General features: G+C 51.5%; 11 protein-coding genes; 5 read left to right on the forward strand and 6 right to left on the reverse strand.

Moving 5' to 3' along the window:
* Positions 1-6: 6 nt before the first annotated feature.
* On the reverse strand, positions 7-2,214 carry RCC_11408 (related to complex I intermediate-associated protein CIA84 precursor; the record flags this gene model as incomplete). Its single annotated transcript, XM_023776629.1, has 1 exon — positions 7-2,214. One exon carries the CDS (start codon positions 2,212-2,214, stop codon positions 7-9), a length of 2,208 nt encoding a protein of 735 aa, XP_023632397.1.
* A 404-nt stretch (positions 2,215-2,618) lies between these two features.
* RCC_11409 (uncharacterized protein) lies at positions 2,619-3,340 on the forward strand (the record flags this gene model as incomplete). XM_023776630.1 has 2 exons in its annotated part: positions 2,619-2,748; positions 2,811-3,340. The coding sequence occupies 2 exons, from the start codon at positions 2,619-2,621 to the stop codon at positions 3,338-3,340; spliced, it is 660 nt and encodes a 219-aa protein (XP_023632398.1).
* A 218-nt stretch (positions 3,341-3,558) lies between these two features.
* RCC_11410 (uncharacterized protein) lies at positions 3,559-4,410 on the forward strand (the record flags this gene model as incomplete). Its single annotated transcript, XM_023776631.1, has 1 exon — positions 3,559-4,410. The coding sequence occupies one exon, from the start codon at positions 3,559-3,561 to the stop codon at positions 4,408-4,410; it is 852 nt and encodes a 283-aa protein (XP_023632399.1).
* A 463-nt stretch (positions 4,411-4,873) lies between these two features.
* RCC_11411 (uncharacterized protein) lies at positions 4,874-5,848 on the forward strand (the record flags this gene model as incomplete). XM_023776632.1 has 4 exons in its annotated part: positions 4,874-5,372; positions 5,439-5,637; positions 5,698-5,738; positions 5,826-5,848. The coding sequence occupies 4 exons, from the start codon at positions 4,874-4,876 to the stop codon at positions 5,846-5,848; spliced, it is 762 nt and encodes a 253-aa protein (XP_023632400.1).
* A 3,973-nt stretch (positions 5,849-9,821) lies between these two features.
* Positions 9,822-10,556, forward strand: RCC_11412 (uncharacterized protein; the record flags this gene model as incomplete). The annotated part of the gene is made up of 1 exon (XM_023776633.1): positions 9,822-10,556. One exon carries the CDS (start codon positions 9,822-9,824, stop codon positions 10,554-10,556), a length of 735 nt encoding a protein of 244 aa, XP_023632401.1.
* Positions 10,557-10,753: 197 nt separating this feature from the next.
* Positions 10,754-12,532, reverse strand: RCC_11413 (probable methylcrotonyl-CoA carboxylase beta chain, mitochondrial precursor; the record flags this gene model as incomplete). Its single annotated transcript, XM_023776634.1, has 1 exon — positions 10,754-12,532. One exon carries the CDS (start codon positions 12,530-12,532, stop codon positions 10,754-10,756), a length of 1,779 nt encoding a protein of 592 aa, XP_023632402.1.
* A 625-nt stretch (positions 12,533-13,157) lies between these two features.
* Positions 13,158-14,117, forward strand: RCC_11414 (related to SER3-3-phosphoglycerate dehydrogenase; the record flags this gene model as incomplete). Its single annotated transcript, XM_023776635.1, has 1 exon — positions 13,158-14,117. The coding sequence occupies one exon, from the start codon at positions 13,158-13,160 to the stop codon at positions 14,115-14,117; it is 960 nt and encodes a 319-aa protein (XP_023632403.1).
* Positions 14,118-14,266: 149 nt separating this feature from the next.
* RCC_11415 (uncharacterized protein) lies at positions 14,267-14,876 on the reverse strand (the record flags this gene model as incomplete). XM_023776636.1 has 2 exons in its annotated part: positions 14,267-14,622; positions 14,678-14,876. The coding sequence occupies 2 exons, from the start codon at positions 14,874-14,876 to the stop codon at positions 14,267-14,269; spliced, it is 555 nt and encodes a 184-aa protein (XP_023632404.1).
* A 1,094-nt stretch (positions 14,877-15,970) lies between these two features.
* On the reverse strand, positions 15,971-19,630 carry RCC_11416 (related to Lactobacillus putative histidine protein kinase SppK; the record flags this gene model as incomplete). XM_023776637.1 has 5 exons in its annotated part: positions 15,971-16,857; positions 16,909-17,035; positions 17,090-19,032; positions 19,086-19,449; positions 19,568-19,630. The coding sequence occupies 5 exons, from the start codon at positions 19,628-19,630 to the stop codon at positions 15,971-15,973; spliced, it is 3,384 nt and encodes a 1,127-aa protein (XP_023632405.1).
* Positions 19,631-20,118: 488 nt separating this feature from the next.
* Positions 20,119-21,195, reverse strand: RCC_11417 (uncharacterized protein; the record flags this gene model as incomplete). The annotated part of the gene is made up of 1 exon (XM_023776638.1): positions 20,119-21,195. One exon carries the CDS (start codon positions 21,193-21,195, stop codon positions 20,119-20,121), a length of 1,077 nt encoding a protein of 358 aa, XP_023632406.1.
* Positions 21,196-21,852: 657 nt separating this feature from the next.
* Positions 21,853-25,041, reverse strand: RCC_11418 (uncharacterized protein; the record flags this gene model as incomplete). Its single annotated transcript, XM_023776639.1, has 1 exon — positions 21,853-25,041. One exon carries the CDS (start codon positions 25,039-25,041, stop codon positions 21,853-21,855), a length of 3,189 nt encoding a protein of 1,062 aa, XP_023632407.1.
* Positions 25,042-25,180: the final 139 nt, after the last annotated feature.

Consider the following 25,180-nt stretch of genomic DNA (forward strand, 5'->3'; position numbering starts at 1 on the left):
TTCTCTCTACGGCTCCACCTCCCTGCCCACTCTAAAAATCCTCCTCCCATCCCCTGCCTCCTCCCACCCAACTCTTTCCAACTCCTCCCATAATACAGCATACCTCTCCCTCCCCCAACTTTCCACAACCTTCTGCTTGGCGCGATTCGGAGCCCCATTCATCACCTTCCCCAACACCTCCTTACTCACCTCCCAGCGACCCTCGGATTCCATCTCCTGGACGGCATGAAAAGTTGCATCCAAATCTCCATTTCCCGCCAAAGCTCCCAGATAACTTCCCCACAATTCCTGATCAATCTCCACACCCTTTTTGCGCAGTTTCGTCCAGAGTTCCCGCGCCTTCAAGTCGCCAAAGGGAGCGGCTTGGCAGGCTTGGAAGGTGATGTGCAGGGAATTGTACGTGGGCCCTTCCCTACTCGCGGAAATGTCATCCCAGAAACGCAGGGCACGGCGAGGTTGGCCACAGGCGGTGTATGCGAGGATGAGAGCGTTGAAGAGTTTGGTCGTGGGGTTGATGTTGACGTCGAGTTTGAGTTGGTTGTGGATGAGTTGTAGGGATTCGAGGTCGCGGGATTGRGCGGATGCCATAAAGGAGGAAATGTAAGTGGAGATGGTGGGGATGGTGTCTGCGCGGGAGTGGGAGCGCATGGAATTGAAGACGTGGACGGCCATGTCGGGTCGGGATCGACGGTGGAAGTCGAGCATGAGGGTTGTGCGGTGGGAGCGAGGGATTTCGTCGAAGATTGTGAGGAGGATGGTGTAGGCGTCCCAGGTTCGTGCTGTGGGGGTTGATGGGTCGAGGGCGTAATTTAAAATGGCCTCGAGGATTGTTTGCCTCTCTGCGGAGGAATAGTGGAATGCGTGGGTGTTTAACAAGTCGATGACATCGTGGATCTCATCTCGGGAGAGGTGAAGGAGGGACAGAGCGGCAACGGTCGGCGCTTCGAAGCGGGCGTGGCGGTCGGAGAGGTCGGCGGCGACGTTCATGATGGAGTCAAAGTCATGGCGCTTGCTATTGCAGAGGGCGACGATCAGGGCATTGACGGTGGGAATGTCTTGATTGGAAGAGAGGTCCATGGCTTGTGAACTGGCGTAGGCGGTCAAAGCTCCATCGACATCATTCACCTTGAGACGATATTGCATTTGAAGGACATATGTCCGGGCATCGGGTTCGATGTTTCGCGCCTTGCCAATGGCAATGAAGCGTTCCGCCAAGTAGGGGTCGTTTTTGGAGATTGCGAATTCGACCAAGGCGTTTATGGTGGCGATATCGGCCAGTCTCGGTGGTTGAGTGGGAGAGATGTTGTTGTTGGAGGCTTCCATGACACTCAACATGCGATTGATCTCATCGGCACCCTTGCCCGTGCCGGCGGCCCAGACGAAGATGGCGTCCCAGATGGGCTTGGGAGGGTTGTCACTCATGGCTTCCCTCACGATGGAATGACCGAACTGAAGAGTATTGTGCTTCAAACACCACTGCAAGACTTGGTGGAGGTCATTGGCTGCAGTTTGGTGGGATTCTGGTTTTGAAAGGGGGGTGAATTGGGAAGCCTGCCACAGCTCGGCAAACCAGCGTTGGACGGCAGCAATGTCGTTGCCACGCAGGTAGAAATGAAGCACCGTCTGCTTGACAGTGCGAGAAGTGTGGATTCCACGAGTTTTGAGCATTTCCCAGGTGGCGAGGAGGGTCGCCTCATCCTCCTTTTGAGCGTGTCCATGGAGAACATCGGCCCACGCATGTTCAATCAAAGCGGGCAGCTTTCCCGTCTCCTTCTCTCGTCCTCCCTCGTCTTGTGATGCTTCCCATTCCAGGAGGACCTCCTGTCCTCTTCTGGCCTGACCGGAATAGGAGAGATGTTTGACCCACATGGCCACACCTTTCCACAACCATCCCACCTTGCCTCCCACCACCAGCATTTCCCGGTAGACGGCCTCTGCCAGGTCCGGATGTGCAGCGACGTTGGCCTGGACGCGTCTATGGAGGACGGCAAGAATGGTGAGGAGGACATCTCGATYGACCGCTCGACATCGCGAGCAGTATTGGAGACTCTGCAGGGCCAATGCCGCCTGCCCGTCCTCTAATACATCTCCTCTACTCTTTTTATGCTCCATCAACTTCACCAGCGCCTTTGCAACCTCCTCGGCGGGGGGTAATCTTGCCCGCATCCTCTCCATCTTGGCCAAGTGCATCATTTCTTCCATTCCGGGATCCATGTCGGCTTCCTGACTCTCCCGCTTTTTCCTCCCGCCGAAGAGATTGATATTGAACAACGTCCTTCTCGGAGGGTGGCATGTCCGGAATGCGCCATTTCGGGGGATTGTCCGTGAGGGAGGATGAAGGTGAAGTTGTCGGCGTAGACATGCGCGGTGGAGGATGGGTTGGTTGGCCAGAATCCGGCGGAACACCTGGCGCGTGAGGTGCGATGGCATGTCGACTCCAATTCACGCCATGACATGTATGTACAGATGAGACGGTCCAGGAAATAGTTATGAAGCTGCAGGTCCATCTTCCATCCATCTCAAAGATTCGCCAAGTCTCACCTCCGCCATCTCCGCAATCCATCCTCCAGAAGCCGATTGACTTGCACCCATCGCGCTTCATCATCCCCACCGCAATCATGTCGCTGGAGTTCCTCTTTTCCCGGTTGGCGGTGCGGCCAACGACAACAACCACCTCCCAAATCTGTCGACAATGCCGTCGTCGCGGAGTAGCCACCGTTCCGCCCCGCGCCACAGCTTCCCTATCGCGTGAGTTCCCATCCATCCATCAATCACCCCAAACCCACGAATATCTAATTGATATCCTCTAGAATCCCTCCAATCCTCCCGTGAGCAACAACAATCCCCCTCCGCGCGCCAAACCTCCACCTCTCGACCCGCCCGCTCCACCTACGACATTGCCTCTTCAGCAATCACCGAATCCACCACCAAAACCACCCTCTACCAACAATCCCAAGCCCAGCGAGACCTCACCCGCGGCTACACCGCCAACGACCTCTCCCGCCAAGTCTCCCGCAAATGGAAGACCGGCGATGTCTACTCCCCCCACGACCTCAGCGGGCCCGAAATGGCCAAGTGGAAGAAGTTACGCAGGAAGCCGAGACCGAAATATGATGTGCTGGATCAATTGGGCATGAACCCGTTGCATTATTACAAGAATTTCAGCATCATGAGTGAGTACATTACGGATATGGGGAGGATTCGAGGGGGTTTGGATACGGGATTGAGGCCGGTTAATCAGAGGAAGATGGCCAAGGCCGTGCGGAGGGCCATGGGCATGGGTTTGATGCCCGGCGTGCATCGCCATCCCGAGTTGTTGAGGAGGGAGCATAAGATTTAATTTCTTCATCAGGGGCATGGGGGCATTACAGAGGGAATGGAGATTCATGATTAAGCGAGAGAGAGAGGCTCGCTTGTAGACAGCCACCAAGCTGACCACCCTCTTCTGACTTGTCATGTATATGAAATATGAAATCAGGCTGTCTTTCTTCATTTCCATCATCATCCTTCCCTCCAAACCAGACACAATCCACAATCCCCAAGACGCAAAAACCAAGAATGCCACAACAACAACAACAATCATCCTCAACCACAGTCTTCTCACTCCCCGAACTCCTCGAAGCAATCCTCATCGCTCTGGGAAAAATCCATCTCAACAACAACCTCCCCTCCGGCGGGAATGAAAATACAAACTCCCCCCTCGGGCCCGTGATCCAACTCTTCCCTCTACAACGTATCAATCACACTTTTACAAATGTCATTCAGAAATCTACGGAGTTGAGGAGCATGATGGGTATGATGGGATGTGGTGGTGGTGATGATGATAAGGGATTTGATAGAGTGGATGGTTTGACTTGGTTCATGGGACTTATGAATAATTATTTAGAAGATGAGAAGAACTTTGGGAAGGAGGAGGAGGAGGGTGGGGTTCCTGTGTTGCTTGAGGAGAAGTGGAGGGTTAGRGGGGCGAGTTGGWGGGATATTCACGTTTGTTCTACTTCTGATTCTCCTGGTATCAATCAGACGACGCATAATTCAGGAGAGGCGGAGGGATTAGAGGGAAAGAAGAAGAAGAGGATATATCTCCACTGCCATCTCCTACCTCCTAGAGAAGGCTTCCTAGACGCCTGGACGATTTATCTGGACATTTCCAACGATGCCGATACTGATGAGAATGAGGTAGAAGAGGGAACAACAACAACAACGACTCTAGGTCCCCTCTTCAACACCCTCACCTCCACGGTAAAGAGTATGCAAGACAAAATCGACGTGGCGGAGAGGAAGCATGTTGAGGAGACTGGGCAGGAATTTCGAGTGAGGAGAGGTACGGTTTTGATGCGGGTGGATTTCGAGAGGAGGCCGCCGTTGGAGTGGGTTACTCCGAGGAGTCAGTGGCCTGAGGGGGAATGATGGGATTTTCTTTACTTTGCGGCTTTATTCTTGGGGAGATGTCAAGCTACCTTACCTGAGGTGTCAGTTTTCTGGAACTCGGTTATGTTATTTTGTTGTTGCTGTTAAGACCTTTTGATGTAGGTTGGATGACTTACTCGGCTTTTGTTTTATGAGTGAGGGAGTACTTCTGGATTTAGTTAGCTGACTAGCTAGCGTGGTGGAATCTTCCATGGCCGTTATATAGGCTACTAGATTCGACGACGTCTACCCTACATGTACTTTACCTACCTCCTTCTCGGACGCTCTTATGTTCGTTCCTCCCGTGCATGTTGTGTTGTGCCTATCCTACCGTACCTATGCCAAGGAAGCCGAAACTCCGATTCATACATAAGCAACCGGGCGGCAATCCAATATACTTTCCATCTTTCCATCTACATCACAGCGATATCCTGCATAAGTAGAGAGAATGAATCTCAATCCAATGACCCACGAGGGAATCATTGAAGCATGGCGGAACCCACAACGCAACTCAATCTACAAAAAGGCTCGCTTAGAGATCATCAAGATCGGACGCTTAGCCATCAAGTTTGGGAGCATAACAGCCGAAGAGGCCTCCAATCAAATCCACGCCCACGAGCTACTCGACGTCGCCGTCTGCCGAGTACCTCGCGTCCACGATTACTTCCACGTAGATGGAGTAGACTACCTAGTAATAGAATATGCCGAAGGCACGAAGAAGAAGGTCGTAGATGACACGACCATTGACAAGATCGCAAACATAGTCAAGCATCTGCATAGCTTCACATCGGAGACTCCAGGGCCAGTCGTCAAATCTGGTATCTGCCGTGGACCTCTCTGGTCGCAAGATGAACTCGTGTCGATGAACACCAAGCAGGATCTTACAACGTATATCAATTCCCGGCTTCGAAAAGATTCTCCTAGCTTCGTGCTTTCGGAAGACCTTTTGGTGTTTGTTCACGGTGATATTGCGCTTCGCAATCTCATCTTCGGAGAAGAAGAAGAAGAAGACTGTATCTGATTATTAGACTGGGAGTTTGCAGGCTACTTCCCAAGGTCCGCGGAGATCGCTACGCTCTGTATGGGAATCGGCGAGGACCAGAGGGATCTTTGTTTCAGCTATAGTATTGAACAGGCAATCCTTCGCACCAAGCCCCTTGTGCATTATGAGGCCTTGGAGGTTCAATTGTGGCAGTCATTCGCCCTGAATCATGTTCGGTACTACTGGTAAGGCAAACAGGACCTTCTAGCACCAGACGTGTAATAATCTAAACTGACATATTCTAGGCCAGCTGAAGAAGAGAAGGCTTTCCTTCGAAACCGTCGCCGTAAGCCGGCTCGTAGAGATAAGAAAGAGACATCGTCTTCTTCTTGAAGCGAACATATCGACAATGTTACGACCCTTGGATTTCCAGAGGAGAACTTTGAAGATCCATAATGAGATGTCGGTGAAAGTGAATCTCGCCTCGAATGTTTCCTTGAAGTCGCCTTTGAACGGCCCGCCCCTCTACAACTCGCTTATGGACAGCCACCAAGCTGACCACTCTCTTTCTAACCTGCAGTGTAGATCAATGAGGCTGTCTTTCTTTCTTAGCTATCTACAAATCTCTTCTTATTGTTATCATTTTTGTCACTTCACTACGGATTGAACATAAGAGACAAAAGCAAAAAGAAATGTCACGACAATCATCATCATCATTCTCATCCTCATCAACCGCCATCTCCACMGTCTTCTCCCTCCCCGAACTCGTCGAAGCAATCCTAATCGCTCTAGAAGAAACGCACATTCTCAAAAGCAATGCCAACAACAACAAAAAAACTCTCCCCGACATCAAAGATGGCAGTGACATATCAAACTTCATCATCGGGCCTATACCAGTAATGCAACTCTTCCCCCTCCAGCGTATAAACCACACTTTTGCAAAAGTCATCCAGAGATCTACAGTTTTAAGGGCCATGATGGGTTTAACGGCTTTACTGTCCAGCTGTGGTGGTAGCGAGGGTGGTTGTAGTGAGGGAATGTCCGGGATGGATGGTTTGAGCATTTTTCTAGGAACCATGGGGTTTACAAATGATGCAGTATTCATAGATGGCGTAGGACGGGGATTTGGGATCGGCGATCTTTCTGGCGGGGRAGATGGGATGCTTGGGGAGATATGGAAGGTAGGAGGGGCGAGTTGGAGGGTTCTGCAATTCTTTTGTTCTTCTGCTGTGGAAGAGATTTGGGTAACGGAGGTTGAAGGGGAGAAGAAGGAGGAGAAGAAGAAACAGAGGGTCTTTTTCCATGTTCATCTTCGGCCGCCTAGGGAGACGGATTTTCAGCAAGGCTGGACAATGCGGCCTTGGACTATGCATATGGCTGATGGGAATGATCATGGGAATGCTAATTTGCGCTTAGCGGTGAGTAGGGGGAGTTGGGGAGGGCATTAGACGACGAGCGGGACGGGTTTAGTATGTGCGTTAGGCGTGCTTCGATGTTTACTACTCTATAGATTGGTATATTGGTATTGTAGATATCTCCGTAAATAAACGCACCTAGTAGACTTTTTGTGGAGAGATCGGATTTGGGCGGCAGAGGCGGGGCAGGAATTTCGAGAATCCCTCGTTACAATAAGTTAATATGCTCCTGTAGCCGTAATGGAGTTCGGTCTCAGGCTGTCCTAAAGTAAGACATGAGTTGGAGTGAATAAGATCTCTCCCTATCCGTCCGCTCTCTCCGTGCCGCTCTCTCGTTGATCCTCCTTAAGGCCAAGAATAAACTCCTTTAACTTCATCGGTGGATGTGATCCAGTGAAAGTATCCGATGACACACAAGTAAGGTCGCCTTATCACCCTCGTTCCTGGGGACATTCATTCATTCAATTTTGATTTTTGGGGAGGTTTCGGATACTCGTGAGCGACACAAACACTTGTAAAACAAATTCAGCCATCCACTGTCACATTCAAGAAGGAGAGTGAGACTACAGTTCAGCATGTCAAAGTGGGTCACGCTGCGTATCCTTCTCTGGGCGAACGTTTGGCCAGATGCACTCGAATGAGCTGCGAAATTCCTAGGCCGGTCATCGGCTCAGATTTCTCAAACCGATGTCAGTAGCCATCTTGGTGTGCGGCTTGGATCTCCGAGCAGTGGAATTCTTCTCATTCTTGGTACGTAGTCGAGAGGGATCATTTTCTCGGCCACTGCTAGATTTATAGACTTGTAAATTTGACTTTCCATGAAGGCAGTATGGTAGTCGGGAAGTGAAGACGGCAGGTAAAGCATCAGGGGGGAATATCACAGCCGTGAACAAAAGTTCAGTCGAGTCTACCAGAGGCGTAACCCCTGAAATCACCTGGACCGTTGCTGTGGGGCGACATCGTGATCTGGAATGATGGCTTTCGCAGTGGTGATCGAGAATCTGGTGATGCTTGGAAGTGCAAGTATATGAGTAGAGAACAATCTTCGTGCTAGCTATCGTGGAGGCGATTGTACTTTGTTMGCACAGAGGGCGACTTCGCTGGTTAGACGTGCGGGACGCTAAGAAACTTCGTCCGACAGTCTGCGTGTAAGGTATAGGTAGATAACATCTTGAGCTTGATCGTTGGCGATTTAATCATGGCTGAGAGATAAGTTCAGAGGTTAAAATACCACTTACAGCAGTTTGTTCCTTGTTGAGTTCAAAATCAAGGTCAAATGGAACTCGGGGTGAGATTTACCCCTGACTCTCCCATATTCATACACCCGGATGGATTGGACCACATCGACTRCTTTCCAAGTGTCACCAATTCCTAATAATTTTTTCGAGAGATTTCGTTCGACGCATGAGTGGGAGATGATCCAGCATATAGCACTTCACCACTAAATAAAGCTCATTACATTTCGAACAGATGCAGACCGTGAAGTCTTCAGCATCATCATGTTTCCAGTCCCGTGCGTGGATATGCAATCAAATCACCATACGATCAAGATGCAAGTCGACTCCAATGGCCAGACTGATGATCTTGAATTGAGCAGTTTTATTGCCTGCGGAAAGGCTATCGACAAGACTGCTTTCAGTCGCAGGAAGGGACTCGCAGGAGAAGAGCAGTGCGACGTCTGGTATCGTACTCTCTTACTAGGTGATCCATACAGTCGCCTAATGGGACTTATACTGGTGCTATCGCCGTCGCCGCCAAATTACGGCGGAAATTGCCTTCGAGTAGCATTTGGTCGACCAGATGAAGCGTCGTCCCCACCCACCTTGAGACGAATGGGCTGAAGATGGAGATTGTAAGCTCCACCTTCACTGTGGTCTTCATGGATCGGATTCTCCGTCCGACAGCAACGTTCGAATTGAAGCTCGCTCTCATTCACTCGAGCATCATTCTCCGCCAAAGGGAAAGCTCATGTCTTGATATTGTCCCTGAGGTCCACAGCTTGACAAGGTGTGGAGCTGGCGAGGTCGATTGCAAGCAGGTAGGGAGGTGTGTGTTTGTGGACAGCGAGCGGCATCGGTGTACTACTAGAAGTGCTCACTTTAGGCTGAAGATATGAGACGGGCCCTGGCATGCATTCTCCATAGTAACTACCTAGACCCTCCGAAGCTGAAGATGCTCAAGCGATGGGTAGGTCGTTTGCTGGACATATCGAAGAGGCTCGCACAGAATCTACGGGATATTTCTCTTCGAGATGATTGGGTTCGAGTCCATCGTGTACTCCGATGGAATGCCACCAGGCTCATTGAACTCGTCCAAAGTCCTACTTTAGTCCTGTCCGAATCATTTTGAAGGTAATTCCCTCTACTCTGATGGGTCCACATCCCATCGATGACATATTTGATGCGGCTGTGCTTCAACGGCGCATTCACCACCGCATTGGTAGACGGGGGCACTGAAACCGTCGCGCTCTTGCAGCTCGAATGAAGGCCGCTGCACGCCTGCTGTCATCACTTTCACCGCCACCGCCGCCCGCAGCTCGCTTTCCGCGCCGTCATCGCGCGGAAACCTTAACCTCAACCTCAACCTCAACCTCACTCTCACAAACCACCACCTCCAGTACACCATAACTTCGACTACCTCTTTAGCTCGTCATTCAAGACAACACCAACAATGCCTTGTGCCGATCACACCCAGCAGGTTGACAACCGTCTCTCATCCACCGAGGAAATGGTCGGCGGCAGTGTCAGCAGTGGCGGCCAGAACGGCGGCAACACCGACGGCGACAGCATCATCGCCAAGGTTGCCGACACCGACAGCGAGGCTCTCACCGACAGCAAGGCTCTCACCGACAGCAAGGCTCTCACCGACAGCAAGGCTCTCACCGACAGCAAGGCTCTCACCGACAGCAAGGCTNTCTCACCGACAGCAAGGCTCTCACCGACAGCAAGGCTCTCACCGACAGCAAGGCTCTCACCGACAGCAAGGCTCTCACCGACAGCAAGGCTCTCAACGCCATGACTGCCAACTCCTCCACCGCCGGCATCATGAGCACAGTGGCCAGTCAGATTTTCACTCTCCCAGAGATTCTCGAGAATATCCTGCTTGGTCTCCCGGTTCTGGACCTCCTCTTAGCTCAGCGAGTCGATAAGACCTTCCATGGCGTCATCAACTCGTCCATTCACATCAAGCGCGCTCTGTTCTTTGAGACGCGGGTGCAGGCTCAACGCGAGAAGGATGCGAACACGCCACCTAAGATCAATCCACTGCTAAGCAAGATGCTGCCCAAGGACATGTCCAAATGTCTTGTCGATTTCACTGGAGAGCTTGACAAAAACCGTGAAGAGGCGTTGCAAAAAGTGCGCGATGCCCGCGCGATGCCGCTTCACATCCGCCAAGCCTCTTTGCCTATGGTATTCAATACGCTCACTTGTAAGGAAATGGACCTTCTCCACTGCTTGTGGCTACCTGGTAGACTCGTGGCCGTCGCCGACACGAAATTTCATCTTCATCTCCCGTACATTTACGAAGCTCTGCTCCCACAGACACGGCAGCCCATGCCTGTGAATGAAGTCGAGTCTTACGAAAAAGCATCTTGGCGCAGGATGTATCCAACGAATGTTCCCGTCGAGATTCATGGACTCCGGAACACAATTTTCTGCAATGGTCTCAATGGTGTCCTCGTACATGCCGAGCGTCCACCATGGGGAAACATGGATTTTCTTTTTGATCAACTTCACATACGACATTAAGCTCCATGTCTTCGGCGTGATTCCGGGGGGAATGGTGAGCTGGGTAATGTGAAAATGTCATGGTCTGTGTTGATACCACGGAGAGCTCATGTCCAAGGTAATCTGTAAGGGAGCGGCATCGATTGGAATGGATCGTGCCAGTCAACACTGTACTGACAATGACATCATGAGTACTCCATATCAAAACATTGCGTTTTTCAGGCGTATACCGGCTGCAGCTTCCCACACATTCTATGCATGACTCTTTCTGGCAGCGTCGCCTGATATACCATTTCCAACCACTCTCCCACGACCCCTCTTGTCTTGGCGGGATCAATGATTTCCTCGACACTGAAATGATTCGCCGTCCGGACTGGGTTCATCAGACGTCGATACATGACTTCCAATTCCTTGTATCTCTTCTTCATCGCCTCCTCGCCGTGTTCCTTCGCAATCGAACGCAACTCGTGCGAATGACCAACTTCAATCCCTCCATCCAGAGGTAAGCTTCCCCACTCTCCACTCGGCCATGCAACACGGGTATTTGGCTCCCTGCAATCCACCATGACCCCTCCCGCGACACCATATGCTTTTCGTAAAATGACGCTGAAGATTGGAATGGTGGTGGTGTAGTATGCCTTTGTGAGCTCCACTCCCCATCTCATCGTCGCAGTGCGTTCGGCAACCGTCCCAACTGCATAGCCCGGGACGTCCACAAACTGCAGAATCGGGAGATTGAAGACGTCGCAGAATTTGAGATGTCTCGTCAACTTCTGAGATCCTGCGGCATCGATCGCTCCGGATAGGACTTCTGGGCTGTTGGAGAGAATCCCGACAGGTCTGCCGCCTAACCTCGCGAGTCCTACAATCGCCGTTCGTCCCCAAAGGCTGCCGATTTCAAAGAACGAGTCCTTGTCCACGACCGTGTTGATGATTCTTCTTGGATCATAGGTTCTCTCCCTTTTCCTCGGTATCACAGTCCTCAGCTCCGGCGACACCCTCCTCACAGAGTCTTGACATTCCACAATTGGCGGTATCGCACCACCCCAATTTGGCAAATATCCCAAGACCGTCCTCAACTGCTCAAAACATCCTTCCTCATCAGCAGCCAGATTATCAATCGTACCATTCGTACAATGCATACCCGGCCCACCCAAATCCGTAAAACTCAACCCTTCCTCAAAAGTCGCAGTCTTAACCACATTCGGCCCCGCATTAAACAAACTCCCAATATCCCCCGCCATGACACTAAAATGACAACTCACAACCCTCGCAGCTCCCAGACCAATCGCAGGACCCAAAACCGCCCCGAGGTTCGGAATCCCCATATTCAACTGCTTCTGCACGACATCAAACCCTTGCATGGGAGGCACATAGGAGAATCCCATCTTCTCAATACTAGAAACTGATCCGCCACCAGAAGATCCATCCGTGAGTTTAATCATGGGAAGTTTCAATTCAATGGCCAATTTCTCGGTATATAACGTCTTGGCCATGAGATGACCATCCTGATGACCCGCTCGAATACTAAAATCATCGGCCGTGAAGAGAATTTTCCTCCCGTGGAGTTTCCCGAAACCTTGGACATTGTTATGTGGAAGGAAGGATTCCGGTTCTTCACGTTCGCCTCCCAGGGATTTCCAGGTGACGGTTCCTGTCAGACCGCCGATTTCTTTGAAGGAGTCTGCGTCGAGGAGACGGGTTATGCGGTCTCGAACCCAGAGTTTGCCGGCTTTACGTTGGGAGACGAAGCCTCTTCGGGTGTTGTCGGGGGTGTTTGCTAGTTTGCGGAGAGTGGAGAGTTGGGAGAGTATGTCGCTGTAGTCTGCTGGGAGTTCGTCTTTCTTCTCTTTTCGACGGCGACGAGAAGGCGGAGAGGATGTGTCATTTTGAGGGGAAAGATGGTTGGAAAGCTGTGTTGCTCTTTCGGTTGCCTTTTGGGATTGGGATTGGGATTGAGAATGGGACTTTGTCTTGGGATCTTCTGGGCTGCTCATGATGAATGCCTGCTTGTAGATTTCATGCAGATTCTGCACATTCTTGAGCGATGGTTAACTACATGTTAAGGTACTCCTCAATTGGGACCGACCTGACGTTGGATGCTTGCCGAGGTTGTTCCCAGACTGGCTAGCCTCCAATTGAGGAGGCCATCAGGTAAGCTCACACTTCTTTTCCATCCACAGACAACACATTCACGTCAAGACGAAGTATTGTCTGAGATTGTAATCTCTCTCCTCATGTACATATGACTGGGAGGTCAAGATAACGCGCTGGTCGCCTTGAATCCTCCTCGGGACCATCAAGCCGATGTCGGCTCATATCAGCATCCCTCTCAGCTTACTCGAGCATCAACTCCACCTCACCAGCATGTTCAACAACTTCTCCTCCGAAGCCGCAAGTAAAGTCCACAGATGGATGCTGGTAGAGAGTACTGTATGCCCATGAGGGGAGCAATCAAATCCCAGTCGAATGCATGATCCCAGAAAGAGCTCACGACTTTCCCCGCTCCCCAAATCTCACTCATCAAGCTCAAAGACCTATTCTCTCCTCTTCTCTTGATTATTCCCCTTCTCTTCAACCTCTTCCCACAAAGATCAAACCAGAAAAGAAAGGAAAAGAAACATGTCAAAACCAAAAGTCTTCGTCCTAAACCCCTACCACCCAGAAGCAATCGCACTTCTCCAACAATCCCCAGAAATCGACTGCGTCCTCCCCGACGACGCGAACATCTCAAATTGGCACGACCAAGCCCACGGGATCCTCATCCGCTCAGACACAAAAATCACATCCTCAGACATCTCCCATGCCCCAAACCTCAAAGTAATCGTAAAACAAGGAGTAGGAGTCGACAACATCGACCTCTCAGCCGCCAAAGAACACGGCATAATAGTCTGCAACACCCCAGCCATGAACAGCGAAACAGTAGCCGAACTCACCCTCACCCTAGCCCTCTGCATCGCGCGAAGAATTCAAGAAATCGATCGAAAACTCCTCCGGGGCAAAAAATTGATCCGTTCAAACCTCCTCGGACAATCCCTCCATGGGAAAACTCTTGGAATAATCGGAATGGGAAATATCGGGAAACAAGTCGCGAGAAAGTGGATTGGAGCTATGGAAGGGAAGATTCTCGCTTATGATCCCATGCTTCCTAATGGTGCGTGGGGAGACATCGAGCATAGAAGAATCGTAGATTTGGATGAATTGTTAAAGTGTGCGGATGTGGTAACACTACATGTTCCCCTAACGGATACAACCCGCGGAATGATAGGAAAGCGAGAATTCAATCTGATGAGAAAGAACGCGATTTTTTTAAATTGTGCTCGGGGAGGATTAGTCGATGAGGAAGCTTTATTGGAAGCATTGGAAGAGGATAAGATTTTTGGCGCGGCGTTGGATGCGTTGGAGATTGAACCCCCGACGTTAAAGGCTTATAATCAATTGCTTGCTTGTGAGAATTTTGTTCTTACGCCACATGTTGGTGCTACGACGGATGAGAATCAGAGGGCGAGTGGGATGGTGGCTGTGGAGACTTTATTGGCTGTGTTGGTTAATGGGGAAGAGGTTACGAATCGTTTGGTGTGAAAGGAATGCTGGAGTCGAGGAAAAAATGTCATTTGCTGATCTCGCTTCTCGCTCAAAGAGCATTAAGGATTACAATTCATTTGGTATCTCATGTCGTCTCATCATTAAACTCCCCTCCCCTCCCAAAAAAAAACAAACATCCTCATACATCAAGACAAGAGCCGAATACCATCAGCAATAGCCTGCCTCGTCCCCCGTCCCACAAACGTCCCCTGCAAAACCAAAAGTCGCACAGTATGAAGATGTGATTTGGACTTAGCAACCTCCAAAGGCGTCTCACCATTTAAATTCCGCACTTCCAACTCAGCACCATTCGCCAATAATGTCTGCGTAATCTCCACATGTCCTCGTCGACATGCAATGTGCAAGGGGGTGTCGAGGTTGGTGGTTTGGACATTTACGTCGGCTCCATTGCGGATTTCTCGAAGGACCATGTCTTTGCGATTGTGTCGGCTTGCGATGTGGAGGAGTGCTTCGCCTCGACCTTTTGGGAGGGTGTCGATGACTGTGTACTGATTAGCTGATTGGTGCTTCTCATTGAAGGTGGAGATGTGACTAACCTGATGATCTATTCGAGCGATCGGACTGTCCACTATGGCATGAATCTTTCCGTCGAGGTGTAGTGTCGGGTGGATGTTGCGAACTCGTATGATCGTGGCCGTCGAGCCATTCAGTGTGCTGCACGTAATCCGTATCATGTCTCCGATGAGAGCGAGCAGCTACGCCAGCTTGTAATGCGATTCCTAAATGTGATCCCATCGTCTTTTTTTGTTGTGTTGTTGATGTTGTTGTTGTTGTTGTTGTTGTTGAGCCGAAGAGCGCATCGCTTTACCTTTAAGAGTATAGATTTCGTTTGCCTGGCATGGATTGTTAAAAGTAAGACAGCGATGGTAGGTTGGAAGGGAAGATGCGTAGATTTTTCGAGTTGGGCATATCTTCGCCCCCCATGGGTGTGCTTGTCAGTGGTGTTTCATGAATCGTATGCCATGGTCAGGGTCCGGCGGTGATCCCTCCGGTTGCTCATTTTCCGTCACTACTTCTCCAGTAAAGAGCTTGCTAAGTCAGTCATGCCACATGATATGATTTTTCCTGGGTCTCGCTCTTCGATCATCCTGTCTTCGAGTTCCCTGGATTATTCAATCAGGTGCGTGTGACGCATCACAGATATCGCCGTACACAGTCCATGCTGATACCTCTTCTCTCCTCGATGATGATTAGGTCTCCCAGCGGATTACCTTCGCGAGTCGTTGATATTGCCATATCATTGCAAGTACCACCACCGCGAGCAATGAAGTGCCTAAATTTATCATAAACTGTCAAACATGCAGAACGGTCAAGCAACGGTCATCAGTTTGCAGGGTCGCCAAGAGGTTCTTCTCGCCCAACCTCGCCTACGACCCGGCGTGACTCGTTGGCGACAGGAACACCGCCATATGATGTCAAAATAGACGCATATATATCCGCCAAAGCCTATCAGAGCGCAAGAATGGCGCCATCAGCCTTGTTACAGAGAAGCGAGTCAGCGACCATGTTTGATCGGCAGATCGGCGTTCCACAATGCGTGGCAGATACTCGTGTCGTGCAACTGTTGGCGGGATCTCAACAATGTCTGCTTAATGGTATAACGGAAGTAGTCTAGAGTTGGATCAGGCGACTGCATCGAAAACGCAACCTGACTAAGCGGATTGCGAAACATAGTCCTGAAAGACACACATTAGCAGAGTGAGACATCTGAGCATCCGAAGATCCTCCCAATGCTGTCGTGATCAACTTCTTTTTGGTAGCTTCTCGTACATTTCGGTACATTGCGGAGAAGATGCAAAGTCTAGACCTTTTATTTTTCTTCGTCGTGGCTAATGCAACGTGAGATTTTCCTCGTTGAGCGTGCCAAAGAGCGTCTCAATCTCTGCAGTCACTGATAATATGTCCTCCGCAAGCTGTCCAGTAACCAGAACATATGCATACAGCATTTCGTAATCCTGCTCGGTGGTGAGCTCCTTGCCGTCCTGTGTTCCTCGAAAGTCGGATATTTTTGCGAGCAGTCTGTCGCGACTGTCTTCGATGTTGGGCAGCACGTCGGCGATAGGATACTCCAACTTGATGCTGCTGGCGAGCACAGTGAAGAGATGACTGATTCTCGCCGAAAGAGCGAAACGCTCAGGTCTCGTGTACCTCAACACGGCAGCCTCGCCCGCTGTATAGTGAAGGTTTTTCGAAATGACCACGTTCATCGCATGAAAGGCATCGAGCATTTGTCCAGCACTGTCCAGCATCCGTCCGACACTCTTGACAGGGAACGGGCCACTGAGCTCGAACTCAGAAGCCGCCGCTTTGAGCAGGCCTCGTAGACTAGCCAAGAAAGTTTGGAGCTCAGACTCTTCGCGGATGTCCATGTAGGTAGTTTGCGGTTCTCCCAGCAGAAACATGGCAAGCGGGTCGCGCTTCCAGACAAGGCCCATGCGTAGCCAGAGCACACAGAGACCTGCTCTGAGCTTACTTCGGGCAGAGATTGGGGCAATCCATCGGCAGACGATTATCGCCCATAATGTTCCCACAATCACACTAACGACACGATGGAGTACAATTTCCCATATCGCGGGATCGATGCCTCCTTCGTCGTCGTCATTATCATCGTCGTGTATAGACAAGCTGTAAGAATAGAGTGCGCTCAGGTTGTAGGTCAGAACGATGAAACGTCCCATCGKCCCATCACCTTTTGCCACGATAATGTAGAAGCAGCCTACAAAATGTTAGACTCGTTGTCTCCAATCTCCAGACGAGAAGTACATACCGATAGACATGAGCCAGCCAAAGAACGCCAATAGGTATGGATTTGCTACTCCGTGATCATTGGCTATGAGCCAAGCCACAACAGCGCAGCATGCACCGATGAATGTTCCAAAGACACGGTTGAATCCCTGGAAATTCTAGTCAGCCGACTACCCAGACTCCTGCACACGGCAGTCACTCACAGTTGTGTTGGAAGCTCCGACAGTCATACAGCACACCACCATGTACGAGACCAGTCCCCACTCGCCGCGCCAACGGAGGAAGAACGGTCTCGTCTCTGCTAAAAATGCAGGTAGAGCGTAAAATGCAGCTCCAAATCCGACTTTGATGGCAAATCTAGTGTCATCCCGACGTAGAAATCGGGAGGCTTTGTAGATTGTATAGTACCAGGGCTTCCCATGCGGCGCCTTCTCTGGATCGGCGAAATTGTCCGCTTTCCTAATGGGAGAGGGAATGTTGTACCGATCAACCGTGTCCTCGTTACGATCTACAAAGGTGTTGTGTCGCTTCAAACTTGGACCGAGATTTTTCGGCCGCTTCTTCCAAAACGCGAGCCAGTTCCAGGACTTTGTCGGGGCCTCCGTCTCAGCTTTGAGGTCGTCGAGAACGTTGAGGTACGTCAAAACATCCTCAGCGAAATCCAGCAAGGAGAATGAAAAATGCCCACAACATGCCGATACTTCTTCAATATCTGCGATGACCTCATTGGGCTGTCGATCGAACAGAGTCTTTGAGCGTCTCATTTGATATCTTTCTCCTGCGGGTGGGCCATCGCTGGATGTTGACGAGTCTATACTCGCGAAACTGCTGTTCATGCCATATCGGGCAGTCAAAGCCGCGTTGATGGCGCGATTTTGGTACAAAGCACCGAGCGCTTCCTTTCGTGACCGTCGATAAAGTTCGACTGCTTGCTTCAGACTGGTGTGGAAACGCTCAGTCACAGCCACCTGTGCCTCCCGTGCCACCCACGGATTCCTGCTTTTCGCTGCAGTCTGGAATGGTAACTCGTCAAGCACCTGCTTCAGTGTATAGACGAGCGATTTGGTGGGAGGACCCAGCTGACTGATGAATGATTGAAACATGTCCCCGGGACTCTTTGCAATGTTAGGCCCTCCAATGTTGTCGCGCGCTTCGGGAGACCCTGGCTCAGTCGCGCTTTGTGTAGAATAGGGCGTCTCCCAACCAAAAGGAGAGGCAAAGTCCACACTTTCGGTCCTCTTCGGAGCATTGTCAGCCCTGCGCGGTCGTTCCTGGGAGCGAGGCCGGCCATTTGTAGACAGGACTGGTATCTCAGGAGACTCGGAGATGACGTCCAGGCTACTGAAGTAGTGTGGCTCCTGAGCGGCCGAGTCTATCGGAGAGGAAGTCAACACACTCTTTGATGCATCAGCAATGGGCGTCGCATCCTCGTCGAAGGAGTGCGGTTGGTTGATGAATGCGAACTGAGCTCGAGCTGCACTTCTCAGGCCACCCAAATCCTGACCAAGAGTGGCGAGGCATTGCACAAGACGCTTCTCCACGCGATAGATCCTTTCGTCGCCAAGAACAAAATGCTCTCGTTTCGCTTCGATCAGATTCTTCTTCACAGCCTCGAGGGACACCGCGTGATCTTTGTTGAGCCTCTTGTAGTAGTCGTCCTCCAGATCAGCCTCTCGCCCATGCAGAAACGCTCGAGTGATGGATATTAGCTTCTCCCCAAGCAGATCTGTATTCTTTTCAATTTCCTTTGAAAGCTTCTTCCGCGCCAGCGTGGGGAGAATGAGGAAGTTGACCAGTGAGGCAATGAGCATACCAAGAATGATCATGCCCAGCACCTGGGTGATCCTTCGTGTGGAGAATTCTCCTGCTTGAACTGATCCCTCGCGGATCAATATAGTGATGCAACCTAGGGAGGCCAGAGACGTTGCGACGTTGACGAGAGGATTGGCCAGTCGCACTTTGACCCAGGCCATGAAACCAAAGCCTCCAGCGACAAAAACTACCAGAACGATGGCATGCCCTACAAGGAGCAAATCATACCGCGCGAAAAGTATAGACACGCCCATGCTGCCAAAAGAGATGAGAGCAGCATAGCAGAAAGCTACAAGGGAAAGTACTGTTGCTTCGTGCATGCTGCCGATTGTTCCTGTGGGGAGGAGAAATCAGCGGTCATCTCATATCGCAACGGAATAAACTTACGAGCCGCATGAAAATACACTGTAACAGTAGCAACCATATGCTTGGAGTCCTGCCCACTGCCAAAGAACCTCGAAATTGCCGGCACAAGAGTAGCCATGCTGCCGAGAAGATATGCAATGGAACATTTGAAGATGCCCTGCCCGGTGGGCGAGCAGGCAAAGGTCCAAAATTGCTCCAGTTGGGTTCGACACCATAGTAAGATCAGAAGGAGATTTGATTTTGGCTCCGAATTCCCGTCGGAGTTCTCGGTCCTGTCCCGCAGGAGAGGAGTCCTCTCGTTGAGCCGATTCGAAGCATCGCGGAGAGTGAATTGTCGTTTGGAAACTTCGCCAGTCTGGGGTAGAATCCACGTGGCGCGTCGAAGCTAGATGGAAAGGGACATGGTTAGTAACGTTGCTGCGACTAYTGGATGATTCGGCGGCTGGGTCCCAAGATGTGAGGCATTCGAATATGTTCGAACATAAGGTATGGAGAGAGCTCACCTTTCTTGTGAACCTAGTCTCCCTGGTCTGTGAGCGCGAAGCCGACGACGCGTTGCTCGCCATCACTCTACGCAGGCCACTCGGCCGCACTCCATGGAATGAGCGGTGGGATATCAATAAATCAGGATTGGATTGAAGTCAAGGCAGAAAAGACGAAGGAAGWCGAAAGGCTGACGTTTACTGGTCTTGTCTTGCATGGATGCGAGGTGGCGGCCCACGCGACTTGGCTGCAGATCCTCCGCTTGCCAAGGAATGAACACATAGGTAGGATGACATGGACATGACATGATGCGTGGTACACTATTCTACATCGACTGAACGATTGGCATACATTGTCTCGATCAACGATATGGATTCCGAGGTATAATGCTGCGTCTGTGTCACTCCACACATTTAAATCGTGGAAACGAACAGCACAATACTGACTTCTTCAGCCAATGTCTCTTCGTTCCCCTCCGCTCGCTTAGCACCATGCTAGTTAGTGACCATATACTTTTTCCAGCCAGAATCCCATTTCCAGGAACGCCCGCCCTCCAACAACACACCTCCCATCAACACTTGCCACCATGGTACTTACTCTTCCCATCGACAAGCCCACGAACAAAGACCTCCGCTTTCTTGCTAGCACCCTGGAATAATCCCATCTTCATGTCCAACTCAAAGTCATCGAGTGCCTTTTGCAGACTTCGTGTTGCAGGTGAATCCACTTCCTTGTCGGGAGGATTGGCTCCCAGCGGACTGGGGAGTAGACCAGAAGATCGCCTCTTCCGGCGCTTGACGCTATCCAACAATTCATCCATGGATACTCGCCTGGTCTCGCTCTCGGTATTACCTTTCTGCGATTGGGACGGAGCTGTACTGAGCGGTTCGAGGTAGTCCGGCGATGCGGGATCCACAATCGACTCTTCGACGAGCAGAATCTCGTCGAAAGTGGTTGGAATCGCCGGCTCTGTATCTTTCTCTGGTTGTGCGGCAGGCGGCGGACTGGATGGTACAACCAAGGTGGGCTTCACAGGCGTGTGAACTCCATACTGCTTTCCCCAACGACACTCTGATGGGTAATCGCACCTTTCGCTGCAATTCTTCTTCCCGAAATCTTTTGTTGGCTTGAGTGATTGCAACCATCGGCCATTCAGCCACTGACCTTCGCTTGGGACGGTAGGAGAGTGGAGACCTTGACTCTCGGCCTCTGTCGCAAGTTGCAAATCAGCCGCTTCGATTTGTTCGGCCAAAGCCCTCCGCCAAACGCCCCATGCCTTCCATCCCTGATAGTCGAACTCGCTGGCACACGCTTGATGGCGGATTGTCTTCTTGTAGCCGTTCTTCTTACTGCGTTTCACTACTGTCGTTCCCGCGCAGAACATGTGGCCGTCATCGAGACAGCGTCTTGTGACTGCAAGCTGGTACACTCGGTTACATTTGTGGCATTGCCAAAGCCAGCGCAGTGGATCGCATGGAGGAGGGACGAGCTGTGCGCTGGCTTTTAGTCTTGAACGATCGACTAGCCTTGCTTGTCGGTATGGACCTGCCGGTGGTGTGATTGGCAGCTTAGGTGAGAACGGCGTAGGAGGAATAGCCAGGTGCGATGACTTGTAAGGCGTCGGGGTGATTGTGAGCTGTCGACGCATGTTGCGTCTTGATATGAGTTCCTGTTCTGCGACGAAGGCCCGSTCCGTGGATGCTCGTGTTCTCCTTGGATGAACTCCACTTCAGAAGGCGTGTACAAAGGACGGACACAGTCCGGTCGCGAGCAAATGAAATCGGGGTAGGGACTGAAAGTCGGGTGATGGGAAGATGGGAAGATGAGAAAGTGTTTGGGCTGCAGAAGTGGGTGAGGTGATGGTAATTGCACAGAACGGTCACAATACGCATGCTGGCAATTTCACAGTCAAAGGTAACTCGCTGTCTTGTGTCAGCCTCTTTGTCTTGCCCACTTTTACTGACCCTTTGTGCTTCACTTGCGAGTGGATCTTGGCCGCATTGGGTATTTCTTCCTTTGTCTCATAAAAATTACGGCCAATGTGAAGCTCGAACATTGACAACTTTTTGGTGAAATGGGTCCGCCTGTCCACTCCAGTTCGAGATGTGTCTCGCTATTGTACCACAGTCGCAAAAAATCGCGATATGCCGTCGTGAATTGGCAGTGAATCGATGTGAATCGCGGACTCTTCATGTTTCAATTACTGAGCTGCACCGGTGATACCTTCTCCGATGATGCCCTCGATGCGAAATCCTAGATGGAACATTGTGTTGAAGTCATGCGCCCGACCAAGCGTCGGATACGATCAATCAACCACAACTCTCAAAGCTTGTAACATCAGTCCAAATATGAGACCCCGACTGATCTCAGGCACCTGTAGACAGTCAAACACCTTGCCGAGCGCTTCGCCGCTTGCCGCAGCACCCATAACACTCGTGAGTGCTTGCGGCATGCCCTTGGTGACTAGCAGCCGGCGTGCTTTGATCCGAAGCTCTTCCTTCTGCTCTGCAGTCTTTTCGGGATAATCTCTTGTCCACGCCTTCAGCTCTTCCTCGGTCGGCAGAGCATTTTCCCTCATCTTGTAGACCTGATGAGCAATACCAGAATCACTCAGATTGGCGTCAAGAAGCGACGACTGGAGCAAGTCTCTAATTGATGACAATTGCGGGTTCCCTGGACGGAGCAGGAAAGTCTTTGCAGCAGTGAGCAGAGTGCGACGAATCTGCCAGGCACCAGAGAGTGTATAGAGCTCTGAGATGGTAGCAAACATGAGCTCCACCGCAGCCGACGTCTCGCGTTCACTGAGCGGCGCTTTACGTTTGGGATTGGACGCGTGTGAGGACGTGTCCGTCTCTGGCTCGGTTGAATGTGTTGGTCGCTCTGATTCGAAAGACTGTGCAATGCGCTGGTCAAGGTTTGTGGAGCGAAATGTATCGATGCTTCCGCGACTAGGAGACGCAGGACCGCTATAATCCGCTGGCATTTCTGAAGGTGGAGGCGGAAGATTGATCGTCTCGGAGATGGAGAGGTCGCTCGAAGGGAGCTGCGTTGTTGAGTTCCGTGGCGAGGCCTCGACGGGCATCACTGGTTCTCTCTGGCTCACAATACTCCCTGGTCTACTGACTGAAGGACTCTGCTTCGATCTGGCATCGAAACTGCTAGTGGTTGCTCCGCTGCTCCGCCTCATAGAGGCCGGCGGGGGAGGCGCACTGACAGGCTCGTCATTCTCACCAGTGTCGCCCAAAGTTCCAAGGTAGCTGTCGGTCATGAAGGACTGCCCGAAAGGGTTGTTCTGCCTTTGGGGAGTCACAGGTGAGTCGCCTGTAGGATTTGAGACGCTCCTCGACAAACTGGTCTGCGATTGGTTCGCTTTCTTCCCTGTGCCACCAACGAGACCAGCGCCGCCAACGAGACCAGCGACACCGCCAAACACTGCCTTTCCGCCCCCCGCAACTTGCTTTGGCGCTTTGGTAAGCACGTTCATCATATCGCCGCCAAGCTTCCCAAAGGCGTCGGGCGTAGGCCAGCCAAACCCCTTTGCTGCTGTACTAGGGGACTTGCTAAGGCCCTGATCCTTTTCCAAAAACCGTTTCATACCCTCGCTCTCTGCCAACGGCTGGTATCGAACCGCATCTGTCAAGTAGCGCTCAAGGTCCGCACGCAGATTGGCTTTCGTATTGCCTCTCCACTTCGGAAGCTCCGCGTGCGCCTCAGTGAACCGAACTCCTGTAATGACAGAAATTCGCCTGAGAACCTCATGGAGCGTTTCAAAGTCCACATACTTTCGCGCGATCATCCATCCTGGAAAGACTGAATTCGCTGGTTCGATCTGGATGAGATATTCTATAGTCGGTTTGGCTTTATTGATCGTTCGCTCGCCGGGGACACTGTCGTCGAATATTGATATGTTTGCATTATGCAGCGTCAGGGCTATCGTCTGAGGACGGGGCTTCGTCGCGCTGTCCGCTCGAACAATCGGTGGTCTCTGGGGTACAAGCTGGTCAAAGCTTGTAAACTGATTGCTCTCGATTGCGGGGACGGACTCCTCAGCGAACGGGCTTGCMGGTGCTGAAGCGTCTCCCGATTTCCGCTCTCGGTCGCTCTGACTGGATGTCGGCGTGGGTACGCCCTGTGTGGCACTGTCGGATGCATCCTCTACATTTGGCTGAACATCCCGTGGATTGTTTTCTTCTTGCGCTTTCCGCCTGTCTTCTTCAATCATAAGTTGCGTGAGTCTTTGCGCCTCCTTCRTAGCCTCATCCATGGCTTCTTCTGCTCGGCTTATCTTCCGTTTATGTGCCGAGGCAGCTTCTTGCTCCTTGCTTTCTTTTTTGCTCTTGACTTCGTATCGTTCAGTCGTTGATGCTGCCTTGGGTCGACCTTCCACCCCAGCGTCCACCATGTTCATAACTTCTTTCGTGGTCTCGGACTCTTCCAGTCCGTAGACGATCCACTCGTTGATCCATTCTGGTCTCGAGCATAGTGTAACGGTCGATCCCAGAACAAGTTGGGCCATGACCTGCTTCAGGAATGCATGCGCTGGAAGGCAATTGTACGATTTAGGATCGAGATATGCCTGAATGATGTCTTCGGCGGACTCTCCGAGCTTTGATTTCTGTGCGTTCTGGTCCACCATGTAGGAGAGGCTGCAGTCCGGCTTCAGTCTCAGGTATTCGGTGATGGCTTCCTGTGCAGTACTGTTTGGAGAAGCGTTGAGTGCGAGCGAGAGCTCGCTGAGCAGAACGATGAGTATTGAACTGGCGTTGGTCACGAAGTCGAGAAAGGCGTCGGCAGGACGCTTCTGTTGCAAATGTCCGGAGAAGGACAACACAAACGCTGTAAAGGTCCTCCGACATGCTACTGGGAAGGTTTCCTCGCCCGGAAGCGTCGCATCGTACCAGTAATGGACATAGTCTTTGATGACGGCGTCCGTAAAGGTGTCCAGAGCAGCAGCAGTTTCGGGTCCAAATGATGAATAGTCCAATGCCTGGTTGGCGAGGATCTTCACAACATCTGCCTGATCGTCAACTGTTCTGCTGTCGCTCCTCCAATCCAGCAGTCTCCTGGCGACCTCAATTCCAGCCTCGCGCTTCTTCTCCTTCTCCGCCATCTTGATCGCGTCATCCCGGTCGTCGCTTCGGATACCGTCCCATGTCGCATGCAGTACGACGCCGCCCGCGACGCCAATAATGACCAATCCTACACGTCCAAGCAAGAAATATGTCGAGGCTCCCAACCCGACTAGACACGCTCCTAGGGTTTCGTTGCTGGCATGTGAAAGAAAGTGCAGCGCTCTGTCGGTGAGTAATTGCAACGGTGATGCGGAGGATGCTCCAGCTCCAGCTCCAGCTCCACCMGTTGCAGTTCCAGTTCCAGCAGTTCCGTCAGCGGGCGATGGGGCGAGCGTGTCCACCGTTTCCTCTCCATCGTTGACCGCGACTGGCAGCCTATTCGCCGCTTCGGATGCGACTGCCGGGGGTTTCGTGTCATCCATTCTCGCGTGAACTGCCTGTTACTGTCATTGCATTCCTGGCATAATTGAATGAATTGCGCGGCCGTGTCCAGTAAGGTAGTCCTCCTCTCKTGATGGAGGACGGAGTTGACACCGCGCCAGGGCGATCATTCGTAATCGT

The sequence above is a fragment of the Ramularia collo-cygni genome, assembly GCF_900074925.1.
Source record: "Ramularia collo-cygni strain URUG2 genome assembly, contig: RCC_scaffold30, whole genome shotgun sequence".
Classification (NCBI taxonomy): domain Eukaryota; kingdom Fungi; phylum Ascomycota; class Dothideomycetes; order Mycosphaerellales; family Mycosphaerellaceae; genus Ramularia; species Ramularia collo-cygni.